A 13,935-nucleotide genomic window follows, 5' to 3' on the forward strand; every position below is an offset into this window, starting at 1 on the left:
GAAGTTTCTCATGGTCCTGCCTGCTAGGCAGGACCAGTGAAAACTACAAAAACCTAGAACCTAAAACATCTAAACCTAGAACCTAAAACATTTCTTGCATGCACTTTCTGTATTTTGCATTTTTCTAATAACAGCTAATCACTGAACTCCAGATACTGTGCTAGCTGCATAATTTTTATTATTGGTAATACTCACAACTGTGCAAGGTAAAATAGTGCTAAACTTCACTTGACAGATGAGGCCACCAAGGAACAAAGTTTATAATTTGCCCAAGCTGGAGACCTTACAAGCTCACATGCTTATAAGAGCCTAAGCTCATTTTTAGACTCTTGGTCTGCTAACTTATTATTATTTTTTAAGGGTAAGTGATTATTTGTAGCTTCTTTTTCTTTTCTTTCTTTTAAAAAAATTGACCTGCAGTATGTGTCAATCAAAATAGTACAAGTATTTTGGGTTCGTGCATGCAAAGTTTTTGGAATGGGCACTTGGAAGGGGCGATGTGGAAGTCAAGGGGGCTGGAGAACTTGCAGGCTAAGAAGAATCACATTTCAAGTTCTAATCCTCTCTGCCTGCAAAGCATGAGGAATCTGTATGTAAAACTTCCTCTTCTGGAAGGGTCCTCCTTCGTCTCTTAGGTCAGCTCAAATCTTGGCTCTTGCCTGGGGCCTTCCCCCATAGGCCTCACTTCAACTAAAAAGCTACTTTTCCATATTCTTTTAGTGTTTATACATTTGACACAATCAGAATTGGCTTTGAATTTTTGTTTAAATGTGTCCTGAGCTTTTGTTTTCCACTATTTTAACTACCAAACGCACCAGGGCTGAAGGCCATACTTCTTTTTATCCCTTTGTCACAAGATGGTACTGTACACACAGAAGTTGCTCAGGAATACTTGATCAATGAATAAATAGCTGAAAAATAAATGAATTTGCAATAACTCAGGGACTACGTAGATTAAGATGGTGTAAATAACAACTGACATTTTAAAAAGCACTTCAAGGTACATAAAATGCTCCTCGCGCATTCTCATTTCTATCTCACAATAACCCACAGAGGAAATTGGCTCAGAGAGGTTAAGTGACTTGCTCTTGAAACTCAGATCCTCTTACTCCAAAGCTTTAACCATTTCCATTATATTAATAGTTTACTGTCAAGTAAGAATATAAGATTAAATCTTTAATGGAGACTGACCCCCATTAAACATCCTCACCAGCAGAGGGCGCAAGAACACGCCTGGGTCTTGGAGTCAGACAGGTTTGCCCAGCAGCCCAACCACTTAAAGAACTTAAAGAGGTAAATGACCTGGGGCAAATTATTTAATTTTGCTGAGCCTTATCTGTGAAATATGGATGACAGCATCCTACCCACCACCACCACCACAGGGTGGTCATACTGATTAGAAATATTCTGTGGTTGGCACACAATAGATGAACAATAAATCATCTCTCGCAATATCTCTATAACAGGGATCACAGAAGCCGTTTGGAGATTAAATAGACGTTGATTCTTGTTTGATGCTTTAATAAATATTTGAAATTAGTGTGTATACTTGACGCTTAAAATAGGCCAAGAGTTGTATCAAATGAGCAAAGAAATGGATATTGAGGGAAAAGTTTTTTGCATTTTTTAAATTGATGTATCATAGTTGTACTTTGCGGGAAGCGGAAAATTTCTAATACCCAGCAAGATTGTGAGGAAGCAGATTGGAACAACCTTTCTGGATGAGAAGCCTTAAAAACATGACATACCATTTGCCCCAGCGTCTATTTAATCTAAGAAAATAATACTGGATGGTAGCAAGATTTAAAAACAAAAAGGATGTCATCATCACCATAGTAAGAACAAAAGTGGAAAAAACAAACTTATTAAATGCACAGATTAATAGTGTCTCCATCAAATTGAACACTATGCAGTCATTAAAATGATGCCATAAAGAATATTCTAAATGGAAAGATGATCATACCACATCAGGCAAAAATCACAAGATACAAACAGCCTGATTTCGCTTTTGTCTAAAAATATACACAAGACAGAAATCAAAACTTTAAATTATTTCCATAGGAGATGAGATTGTTAAGTGATACTTTTTTTTTTTGTGCCTCTTTGCTTATCTTAAGTCTGTGATGAACATTTATCACTTTTATAATAAAAGAAAGTAGTTTTTTCTTTTACGGGAGCAGACTTGGATTCACTTAACACTGCCTGCCGGCACAGCCAAGCCAGCAGTCATGTAAATTAAGTCAATTGTAAAAAAGAGGCTTGGAAGTTTCAAGGTAGTTAGTTAAAGTAATTAAAATCCTGATGGAATTTCACAGAGCTGGCCACCAAGCTTTGACTTCGCTGCTGTAAAAAGATACCAGGCTCCACTTTTTCAAAAGGCCTAAACAGCACAAAATATGAACAATTGTTCATGTAGAGGGCCGTGTGTCATCATGTCCCCAACAAATGTAACCTGAAACCCACCCCATCTCACTCTCCAGGTTGGCTGCACATCTCTGGACAGGGTGTATTTGCTCTCCGTTACTCAATTTACTTTCCTGAACTTGAAATGGAGTGGAATTTCAATGTAGAGTTACCCATTCGCTCCGGGGCTAAATTTAAACCTTTAATTAAATTAATCCGTTGATCTTTTAAACACATTGCCTCTCCCTCACCAAAGTGCAGGGAAGTTTCTTAAGTGTCACCGAGCTCAATTCTGTGTGACAACTGTTCCTTACTGCATTTGGTTAAGTCACCCACACCGCCTGGGGACACCCGCACGAGTTTTCAGATCGCTGGTGCTGAAGGCCCTCCGCCCCCACCCCACCCCCAGCTGTGACCCGCACTTGGGGGTAGGGCTGCCACTCCTCCCAGAGCTGCTGCTGTTCTAGAAGGGTCATCGAGTCCTTGGGCAGGAACCCACGTTTATAGAAGACACAGTAGGTGCTAAACTAATGTTTTGAAATCAACGACATAGTTACTGTCCATTTGGCTCCAGTTCATGCGGGGGGGAAAAACATTTGCAAGGTGACAAGGAGAAAAGAGTGTAAGGCCCTTTTAGCCCACTCCAGTCTTCATAGAAAATAGCATATTTCAGGGCCAAAGTAAAAATTTACGTTAGCCTTTGCTAAAAGAGAGATGAAACGTGACAGCACCACAGACTGAGGATGTGTAAATTAGCTTGGCCAGAGGAAGACGTTCTAGCTCCTGGGCTCTTACGCACCCCAGGGCGGGCATTTATCTCGAGCTGCATCCTCGGTCTGCGAATGAGACCCAGTTCTAATGGTTAGCGACAGCTCTAAGGCGGGACTGTCCACGTGGGGGCTGTGTAACTTTTAATAAGGACCTATTTATTTCTCGGAACCCAACAGCAACACGGGGTCCAGTTAACTCGCTCGCTGTCCAAATCTCTGCTTCGCTCCAAGTCGTCCTGCAGACCCGCAAACTCTGCCGGGGCCACAGCCCCAGGCAGTAACTCACCAGGTCCTGCTCGCGCCCCCAACTCCCGGTGCGAGCGCGCCGGGGCAACGTGCTCGCCTCCCGCACCTGGCTTCTGCGCGCCCCGGGAGTCCCCAACTCTCCCAGCAGACAGCTCGAACGAGCCGGACACCCCGGCCGATCCCCCGCCCCGCCGCCCGCTCGGCTCTCCTTCCTCCTCGTCCGGCGGCCCCCTCGCCGCCCGCCGCCTGCCTCCGCGGCCGCCGCCCGCGGCTTTGTTTTCCTCCCAGGTTTCATTCCCCACACGTGATACCGTGTTATTGCAAAGAGCGCTTCGGAGCGCGAGCGCGGGGCGCGCGCACCTATAAATACGGACGCCGGCCCCAGAGCCCGAGACCCAAGAAGCAGGCGAGCGGCCGGCGGGCGAGGAGCCAGCGAGCCGGCGGCAGCAGCGAGCGAGCGAGGCGCGCGCGTGGGCCGGGGCGGGGGCGCCCCCCGCCCGAGCACCGAGGGGCGAGCATGGCCCGCCCGCGGGGGGGCCGGGCCACCGCGCACGCCGCCCGCGCCCCGCGCCCTGCCCAGCCCGGGTCGCCGCCGCTCGCGCCCGCCGCTTAGCACTCGGGCGCCGCTCGCTTCCCGGGGCATCGCGGAAATACCGCCGCAGACGGACACAATGGCGGCGGCCGCCACCACGGCCGCCTGCAGCAGCAGCAGCGCCGGCACCGACGCCGCGGGCGCCAGCGGATTGCAGCAGCCGCCGCCGCCGCCGCAGCCCCAGCCCGCGGCCGCCGCGCCGGCCCAGCCGCCGCCCGAGCCCCCCCGGAAGCCGCGCGTGGACCCGCGGCGCCGCCAGGCTGCCCTCTCCTTCCTCACCAACATCTCGCTGGACGGACGGCCGCCGCCGCAGGACGCGGAGTGGGGCGGCGGCGACGAGAGTGGCGCGGCCAAGCCGGGCGCCGGCAGCGCCTGGGGCGCGCGGACTCGGCTCAGCCTGCTCGCCGCCGAGCGGGGCGGCTGCAGCGCGCTCGCCGCGCCGGGCGCGCCGCTGGCCGCCGGGTCCGGCCCCTGCCTCCCGCAGCCCTCGCTGCTGCCGCCCCTGGCCCCGGGCGGCCACGCGACCGTGCCCTGCCCCGGCGCGGCGCGGGGATTCGCAAGCCCCCTGGGCGCGGGCGGGGCGTCGGGGGAGCAGTGGCAGCCGTTCCGGCCGGCGCCCCTCGCTGCCTGTGCGCAGCCACAGCTGCCCGACGGGCCCGGCGGCGCCGGGCAGGAGGAGTTGGAGGAGGACGATGCCTTTACTAGCGTGCAGGTGCCGGCGGCAGCCTTCTTTGGCTCCGGGACTCCCGGGAGTGGGAGCGGCAGTCGGGGCCGCCTCAACTCGTTCACTCAGGGAATCCTGCCCATCGCCTTCTCCAGGCAGACCTCGCAGAACTACTGCCCCCTGGAGCAGCCGGGCCAGGGCGGCAGCACCAGCGCCTTCGAGCAGCTGCAGAGGTCCCGGTGAGTATTCCGAATGCGACGCGCACCGAACCCTGCGTCCCTCCCTGCTCAGTCTCTGGCCTGCGGGACACGAGTGGTTTCCACTTTCCCGCGCGACCTGCCAGATCCTGTGCTCCTGGCCGGAATTCCAAACCACTGGGGGGCACGCAAAAGAGGGAGAGTCCCCAGGAAGTGTGTGCACGAGCCTGGCACTCGCAGAGCAAGAGCAGCACGCTCGTGCAGTGGGGTCGGGAGTTGCAGGAGCCCACTATAAAGCGCCATCAAAACCTCCTGGCACCAGGAAGAGGAGATCACGAACTTCCTGAAACCCGGTCCAGACCCGGAGGCGCACTCTCCCCACGCCGGGCGCGACTCGGCCGGGCGCAGACTGGAGCAGGGGCCTGGCCGGCAGCTGAGTGGCGCGCGTGAGCCTAAACTTGTAGCAGACACGCGTGACCCTCCGCAGAAGTTCCTGCCTGCGCTCTAAGTATTCCTGCTGCCTGGGGAAACTTGGCGTTTTCCTTTTGCTTTCCTGAGAAGTGCAAAGTCCTTACGTTCTATTGAACCAGGCCTAGCGGGTGGGGGGATGGGGAGGAAATAGGGCTTGAAGATCCCTCCCCATTCCAAGACGCATTTACTTAGTTGAAAGCTTGTTGTACTTGTTATTTTAAGTTATCTGCAGGTATTAGGCATCTTGGCAAAAACGTGAAATACTGGACGTTTTGCTTATTGTTCAGGAAACAGCTGGAGCTTGTTGCCGTATGCTCCAGGGGGCAATCGAAGGCAGGAGAACCGAACCAGTCAGGAGCAGGTGGGGAAATGCAAACCTGTTCCCTGGGTGTGTCCTCTCTCGTTAGTTAATAATTAGGTCTCCTGTGAAGTTAGTGATAGCATAGACTTCACGTTTGCCCAGTTTTTTTTTTAACATTCTGGGGTCTCTGTTTCCTCTTCTTGGATGCTGCAGGCATCAAGATGGGAAGGAATCACATTCTCTGTTACAGCCTCAATCCTGTGATGCTCATCTGAAAGCTTAGGCTTGCTCTGGCCTAAGTAAGAAGGTGGCTTATTGGAAAACTTGCTCTCCCCATGGACAAGCGGGGAAGAACCTGCCAGGCTCAGCCAGAAGTTTGCTCTTAGTGTACTTCTTCCCAAGTGGGTGAGAGTATGACCGTCCTCGGCATGTAGCATTGCAGTTGAGTGCACATGGGCCCTCAGGCAGGGGCGTGGAGTCAGGAGAAGCAGTCCGGTGATTGCTGGATGAATTAGCAACACTGGGCACAGGTGACAGCCCTGCTCTGGCATTTCTTGTCAGAACACGCATCTTCCCACTAGTGGGTGAGTGCCGGGAGGGGAATCCCTTGTTTCTGGGCCAGTCGTGCACTCTCAGCAGTTTCTGGGCAGTTCGGGGTAACTGCTTCACATCACACACTGGCTCATGATGACTCTAGACTTTGAGTCCAAGCCCAGCAGTCAAGAGGGTTATGACAGGAATTGTAATAAACATATGTGTTATTCTAAGCCAGTGTGCAAGGCTGGCCCGTGTCTCCTGATGGGCAGATGTGTTCACAGTGCTAGCAACAGCTGGAGATCAGATTCCCTCGCACTCTTTGTCCAAGAAGCTCATTTCAGGGGATGTGGAGGACCTTGTGTGTTAGCATTTCTGAGCCAAAGACTGTCCAGAACTACATCTCTGATCCTATAAATATGAACCTTCTACATGTTTTATTGATCCATGCAGTACACACAGTAAGATGAATCAGTCACTGTGAGATGCTTCCTTACCTGTCACTTTCATCGTACTATTTCTGAATAATCCATATCTGGCAATTCAGTAGGCTTTTACAAGTTACAGGTGTGAACAGAAACAGCATCAAATTTGATGTATAGATGGGAAAAATAGGTAAAACTGATTTAGGAAAGGCCTTTTAAAAAAAGGCTAGCTTGGCTATGGGGTGGCTGTGAACTTGAAGTATCCTGGGCTGTGTTTCCTACACTGTGCCGTGTTTATGATCACAAGACAACTTTCACCTGCCTAGAAAAGTAGGGTTTAGACAAACTCATTTGAATAGGGCCCAGGGCCAGCTTTCCTGGTGTGCCTCCCTTTAAAAAATCCTGTTAGCTTGTGTGGTTCCATATACACTACTTCACTGATGTTCTCCTGGGATGTTGTTTTCATATCAAATTATACTTTCCTTGGATTCGTTTCTTGCTATTAGAGGAATTCCATAGACTGTTCCTGCTCCAGAGTATGGGCTCTGGAGCTTCACTGGGAGCACTTAAAATGCAAACTCTATGGTCCCACAGGAAGACTCCTTGAGTCCAAATCTGCATTTTAACAAGATCCTCAAGTGGCTCATATACAAACTGAAGTTTGCGAAGCAGTGCTGTAGTGAATCTGAAATCTGCCTTTTTTATGAATTTGAGATTTCATCTATTAGTTTTGTTATGGAGGTGTAAAAATTAGAATTTCCTGATCTGAAGTCTTGAAATTTTCTTTTTGATTACTTCCATCTGAACAGTTGTAAAACCAATCACCGTTAATTGTTTGGACTTCCAAACTTTGAAATACAACAGGGAGGATAATTTCTGCATCTAGGCCTTGGCATAAGTGGGTGCTCAGTAAATGCATGTTGATGCAGTGATTTTTTTTTTTAATTTTTTTTATTTCAGCATATTATAGGGGTCCAGATGTTTAGGTTGCGTATGTTGCCCTTACTGCCCCCCCAAGTCCGAGTTTCAAGCATGTCCGTCCCCCGGAGGGTGCGCATCGCACTCTTTGTGTATGCATATACCCGTCCCCTCCTCCCCTCTCCCCCCCCCCATGCAATGATTATATCATCTCTGTTCACTGGGCTGGACTTGACATCTGTCACCCTTAACCCTCGCAGTCACCCTGTGTGTAGATGCTCTCACAGGCGAGGAGATCCTGGGCTCAGAGAGGTTGAGTAACTGCTGCAGACTGGCCCAGCTACTGAGAGGCACATATGAGGGTCAGACCAAGCTCTGCCACTCTGCCACATCACTCTGCCTTGCACACAGTAGGCCCACAGATAGTTTTTGAGCTGTTGGCTGTAAATGTTCGTGATTCAGCAGGCTGGTCCTAGTGATGTGATTCTGTTCTCTCTTCCCTAGTGACTCCACGCCCACAATTTAGCTTCTTTGTTCAGAGCCCCCAGCTTTGCTGCTGCTTCTCAGTCTCCATTCTGTCGGGGTGTCTGGGGAAGCCAGGACGGTGGCCCGGGGATCCTCCCATCCTCACCTATGGTACTTGAGTACTGGGAAACCAGCATGCAGTCGGTTTGCTCTCAGGTGTCAGAGGAGGGAAGCCAAAAGGATGCCTTTGAGCTTCACACCCTATCCTGTTTCTCCACTGGGCATCAGGAAGGTGTTAATAGGTGAAAGGGAGTGTAAATTTATAAGGTGTGCTTTAAGGCTTCCTTTTGCTTTCAAAACTTCATCTCAGGCAGCAGCTGGCCCCAGCCCTCAGTCTCCACTTCTTGGAGCATCTGACTGGCAGACTGCCACCCAGGAGCACGTGGAGTGGAGCCCAGGGGAACCCGTGTGCTCACAGAAGGGGTGCAAGGTGGCCAGGGTGTTATTTTAAAATAACATTAGGGTTTTGCCTCTTAGAACACCTGAGTTAGCATCATGCCTTGTGGAGAGTTTAGGAGGGCTCGTGGTGCAGAAGAGGCCTAAGTCTTGGGTTTGGATGCTGGTGCCAGCGTGACATTGTCTGACCCTGGCCAGGTTAATCAGCCACCTGGGTCTGTTTCCTCCTGAGAGCCTTGGCCTGTGTTTTGGGCCCTTTCAGGTGCTAATTGCTGTTACATTTATTATTGAGGACTAAGCATGGGCTTGTGCTAAATGCTTTATATCTGGGTTTCTCAAATGTGAATGTGTTTAGAATCACCTTAGAATCTCTTTCAAGGCAGATTCTGTATTTCTGACCAGCTCCCTGGGAAACAGATGGGCCACACTTTGAAGAGGTGGTTTTAGCCAGTACTGTAATTTGTTCCTCTTGTAAGACTGAGGAAACCAGGGCTCAGAGATGTTAAGTAACCTGCCCAAGGTCATTCAGCCAATTCACAGCAGAGCTCAGGCTCACACTCACCTTGGAGCTTCTGCCCACCCCTCCCTCTCTGCATTGCCCCTCTCGGTGGGAAAACTGGGTTTAAGCTGTAACTGTAATCTCAGTGTCTTTACTGAAAAGAAACGTGAGCCAAGCATGCATTGAGAACCAGAGTAAGAGGGGAGATGGGTGTCCTTCCTTTGTCATCACCTGCTTTGTGACTTCAGGCAAGTCACTCTTCTGGATTTGAGAAGTCCAGGAAGGACTTTGATCTCAGCAGCAAGCAAACACAAGTTATCACTGAGCCATTTTCCCAGCAACCTGAGTTATGAAAGGCAGAGCTGCAGCCCAGGTGTGGCTGGGCCCTGCTGATGGCAGGGCAGCCTGAGGCCCACCTGTCGCCTTTCTTGCAGCCACAAAGCCTGTAGCATAGGTGAGCCCAGAAGGTGAAAGCAGTCAGAAGCCTGCTCGCGCTGGCAAGTGCCCAGGGAGGGCAGTGAGTTCGAGTATGACCTTGTGCTCTCTGCGAAGGGTGGGGAGCCACTGCGTGGCTCTGGGCCAAGCTCAGCAGCTGTCTCGGGAAGCTCCGAGTGCCTGGACTTTTTTCACTCATCGTAAAGATAGTTGTTGGTGGGAGAAGGCCAAGAGCAGGCAGCCCTGAGAGCAGAATGGAAGGGAATGGCAGGTGATGTGAGCTGATGTGGAATGAGGGAGGTCAGGCTGGACTTGGGACGCCTGGATTCTGAGTCTCTGTTTCCTTGTTGAATTCAAGAGTTGGGACAGATGAGCCTGCTGCCTCTTCCACGTCTTGCATCCTGAGCGTGTCAGTCGTGCACCCTGCTGAGGCCTGCAGCGTGTTTAGCTTGGGGAAGTGTGGATAATCTGACCTTAGAATCAGATGCACAGCGGCGTTGGGTTTGTTCTGAGTGGCTTCTGTGGGTAAAACGTTCACGAATGAGTGTAGAAATGGGCTTCCCTCAGTGTAAAGAACTTTAAAAATCACCTTCCGCTGTGCTCCTTCAGGCAGCAGAGGTAGCACATCACACAGCTTTAGGAGGCCATCCAGGCAGGAAGCCAGTGCTTGGGGAGGTGGTCAGTCCCCCAGCCAAAACCACCGCTTATATCGAGGACGTGATCTGTAGTAACCGCTATTGCTACAGGGCTTGCAGGTTCAGCGAGTACTTCTGTAGACGCTGATTTCAGAACCCGAACAACATGGAGGGGCAGGAGTATAAGGTCACAGAGTGGGCAAGGGGTGACCTCAGGGGCTTTGTTATTTGTCAGGTATGTGGTAGAGGAAATTCTGTATTGAGACTTAAAGCCTTGTATCATTTGTTCTTTCAACAAACATTGAACACGATATCAATTTTGAGTCGCCACCGTGATAGCCATGGGTGATACGGACATACAGATAGAAAACGTAGTGTCTGTCGGTGTTGGGTGACACAAGTAAATGGGTGCTTTGGTACAGTGGTGAGGGTTTGATTAGAGGTGAGCACATTGTTTGAGCCCCCACTGGAGCAGGAACACTTCATACCTTGCCCCGTGGGAGCTGGCACAGGGCCTTGGACGCAGTATTTTTATCTACAAACATGTGGCAGGCATTATTCTAAGCACTTCATGGGGATCGAGTCTACACTTACAACTCTGAGTCTACGCTACTATCATCACCCCCATTGGGAAGCACAGAGAGGTAAGTAACTTGCCTGGGGTCCTTCAGCCTGCATGTGGGAGCTGGGTTTGAAGCCAGGTGGTCTAGCTTCAGAATCTGCTCTCTGACCTACCCCGCTCCACTGAGCTGTGGTTTATGGGTCAAGCTCATAAATGCTTGTTAAAGCGGCTTCAGCCAAACTGGGCAGAAGTTGACCTAAGTGGCCTCAAAGGTCACTGATCACTTGTGATTTCCTCATTTAGGTTTCTGTCTTTCTGCTGTTCAGGGAGGACCTCTGTACACATGGGCCCAGAGGACAGACCAGGATAAGCAGGGATTCCTGTGACCGCAGTAACTAGACCCTGCACACCTGTGCTTCCCCCCTCAGCCACAGCCCCGCCACCTCTGTCCCTCTTATGTGGTAGTTTACATGTCTCGTGTTGTTGAGCGAATGGTACAGTAGGAACAGGCCCCTGGCCTCCCAAAGGATGGTGTCTGCAGCTCCGCCACTCTTCTGACCAAGTTCTCATCCACGAAATGGGAATAATGAATTGCTTCCTTCCTGGGCTGTTTCCTTCATTGGACCCTCTATCTTCACAGCGGTCACCCAGCTGCCACCAGGCTGTTTGTAAATAACACTTTCTTGGAAACAGTCACGCCCACTCATATATGTGTTGCCTCTGGCTGCTTTCATGCTATAAGGACAGAATTCAGTAGTTGTGACAGACCACGTGGCCACGAAGCCTAAGCACTTTGTTCCCTGGCTCGTTACAGAAAAGTTGTGTGGCCCTAGCCCAGTGCTCTCATCCCAGGAGGTGCGTGGAGCCCTTGGCCCCTCGCTGTCCTCGCCTCGTTCGTGCCCTGTGTGATGTCACGGCCCAAGAGGCTCCTGACTTCTGCTGGGACCCCTGTCAACTGCTTCTCCCAGGGCTGCCAGAGGGACCTTTCTGAAAGCCACATGTGATCCCGGCAGTCCTACATCCTTGTATTTCAGGTGGGGCAGCCGCTGGGCTGGCCCAGGTTGCCACTGCAGCCTCCCCTGCTGCCTGCTCACCCTCAGCAGGGTGTCATTGCCGTGCTGTGCTGGCCTTACAGAGGGCGCCCACGCTTCTCCCCAGGCAGGGTCCCTACCGCCCTCCCACAGGATGCACCTTCCTTCCAGATCCGTCACTGCGCAGAGCAGCCCTCCCTGTGCTCGCCCCTGGCTCACCCTCTTCCTTCCCCTCGGGTCTGCGCGCCAGCCCTGGCCTGACACTGCCACCTCCTTGGTGGTTGAGGCTTGGCGATGGATGGGCCTGGGGCTGGCTCTCAGCAAAACTCCCTACGTAGAGCAGAGTGGGCACGGGACACAAACGAAGCCCCCGTTCCCTGACCATGTTAGTAGGGAAATCTGACCCTAACTACCTGCTCCCGCATCCCCAACTTTCCAGGTCTTTCGTTTTCACCCAGCAGTCACTCCTGACCCTCAGTTCTGCCATCTGCGGCTGGAACGAGCCTCCCGACCTGAATGTTTCAGTCCCTGTCATGGGGCTGAGGTGAGACAGGTTGCATAGGTCGCACCACCCGCCTGTGCCTGTTTCTCCTCCCCAGGAGGGGGGTAGCACGTGTGGAGATTGGAGCACCTCTCAGGTGCTATGTGCTGTGCATGCACTGTTTCATTTTATTAATACACGAGTGGCAATTCTGCGAAACGGGGATTATGTCCATTCTAGAGCTGAGGAGACTGAGGCCGGACCATTAAGGAAACTTGTCTAAAGACATATTGCTGGAATCTAGAGCTAGAATGGAACCCTGGTTTTTCTGGCTTCTAAGCTGGGTTTCTGTTAGATCCACTAGCATGCTGTACTGGCTCCTTTGGACTCAGTAGAGATAGTTGAGGAATCTGTGAGCTGGTTGGTAACCTGCAGTCGGTCACAATGGGAGCATTTACACCACAGGAATGGGCTAAGTTACAAGTCAGAATTTTTCCCCCTCTTCCAGAGAGCTGGTTCATCAGTATGCGCACCAGAGGCTGCGCACACATCTTTGTGTTCTGTTCTCCCCTTTGGGGGCTGTGCAACGTGTTGCTATCGAAGGAAGCATGTTGAAAACCATCAGTTTGTATAAGAATTTGCTGTTTAACATGATGTGAATTTTCCCCAGGGTTACCGTCACCCATTTTTTCCACCTCAAAAAAAATCTGTCCTCAAGTTTCATCCTGTGTACAACTTAAAAACCAAATTTTTCATACACACTGGGGTTCAAACAGACCACTCAGTATTATTTGTAGGATCATAAAATCATTAGCTATTACTTTGTTTCACAAACTGTGTAATGTTGTATTTTTATTTTTGTTTGGTTTTTAAAAGCCTCCAAGAACATATAATCAATCAGGGTTTCCTGGGTTTTCCCCCCCTCTTTGTTTGTCTTAGTAGTTTGGATAATTGCGCACCAGTTTATATTTAACAAGGTTATCATTAATGTGGTTTGGATTATTGCTGCACATTAGTCACAAGACAAAAGCTTATAAAACAGAACATGCAGATGCTACGATTTGTGATGGTACGTGTGTACAGGACAGGACCCAATCTTGTTCCTGATTAAAAGCACAGGATATACTTAAATCTAAATTAAGTTTCATGATAAACAGAAGAAAAATCATTCAACAAGAGATAAGTAAAATATTCGAGAATGCCAAAGATTTTTATGTGCCTGGCACATTGATTTTTATTTTATAGCACTTTGCTCCTTGATCCAATTATTTATACAGCAGAATGTCTACTCGGATAGTTTTAGGAAGGATGTGAGGAACAAGAAGACAGGCAAAGTCTAAAAAGTTATTTGCTTAAGGACAAAAGTTGGCCTGTGACGGGGACAAGATGTTGAAAGGTGGTTCCTGATGAACTGTTATGTTTTACTGAGTTGAATAAAGTTTGCTTTTGGAAGATGAATGGTGAAGAAGATGAGATTACAAATGTCTAAGGAAATCGTGATATTTTAATTTATCCATCACAAAGCTAACAACTCATCATACATGTTCTATTTATTTGTGTGGTGCTTTACATTTTACAAAGCGCTTTTGTATATATATTTTTATCAAGTCATTTCAAAAGGGCAATGTGGGGGCTGTTTTTGTGGATTTGAAAGTTGCCGTATGAGGTAGAGCTAGAATTTTTAAATCTGTGTTTTCTCATTCGAATTTGAGAGTTTTAAAACAAACACTTTACCATAACTGTATCATTAAGAAAAACTTAAGAAAGAATCCTATTAAGTGCTGTAAAATTTTATTCTCCTTCCTGCCCCAGATCTTCCACTTGTTATTTGTTAACCTCAAAAGAACAAA

At 49.8% G+C, this 13,935-nt stretch overlaps 1 protein-coding gene across 1 annotated transcript in view; it reads left to right on the forward strand.

Moving 5' to 3' along the window:
* Positions 1-4,090: 4,090 nt before the first annotated feature.
* Positions 4,091-13,935, forward strand: part of CABLES1 (Cdk5 and Abl enzyme substrate 1) — a 103,390-nt gene continuing 93,545 nt past the window's right edge. The window contains exon 1 of the mRNA XM_012652090.1: positions 4,091-4,914. Coding sequence (XP_012507544.1) covers positions 4,091-4,914 — 824 coding nt within the window. The remainder of the gene's footprint in view (positions 4,915-13,935) is intronic.

This window comes from Propithecus coquereli, unplaced genomic scaffold (assembly GCF_000956105.1).
Source record: "Propithecus coquereli isolate 6110/MARCELLA unplaced genomic scaffold, Pcoq_1.0 Scaffold38, whole genome shotgun sequence".
NCBI classification, from domain to species: domain Eukaryota; kingdom Metazoa; phylum Chordata; class Mammalia; order Primates; family Indriidae; genus Propithecus; species Propithecus coquereli.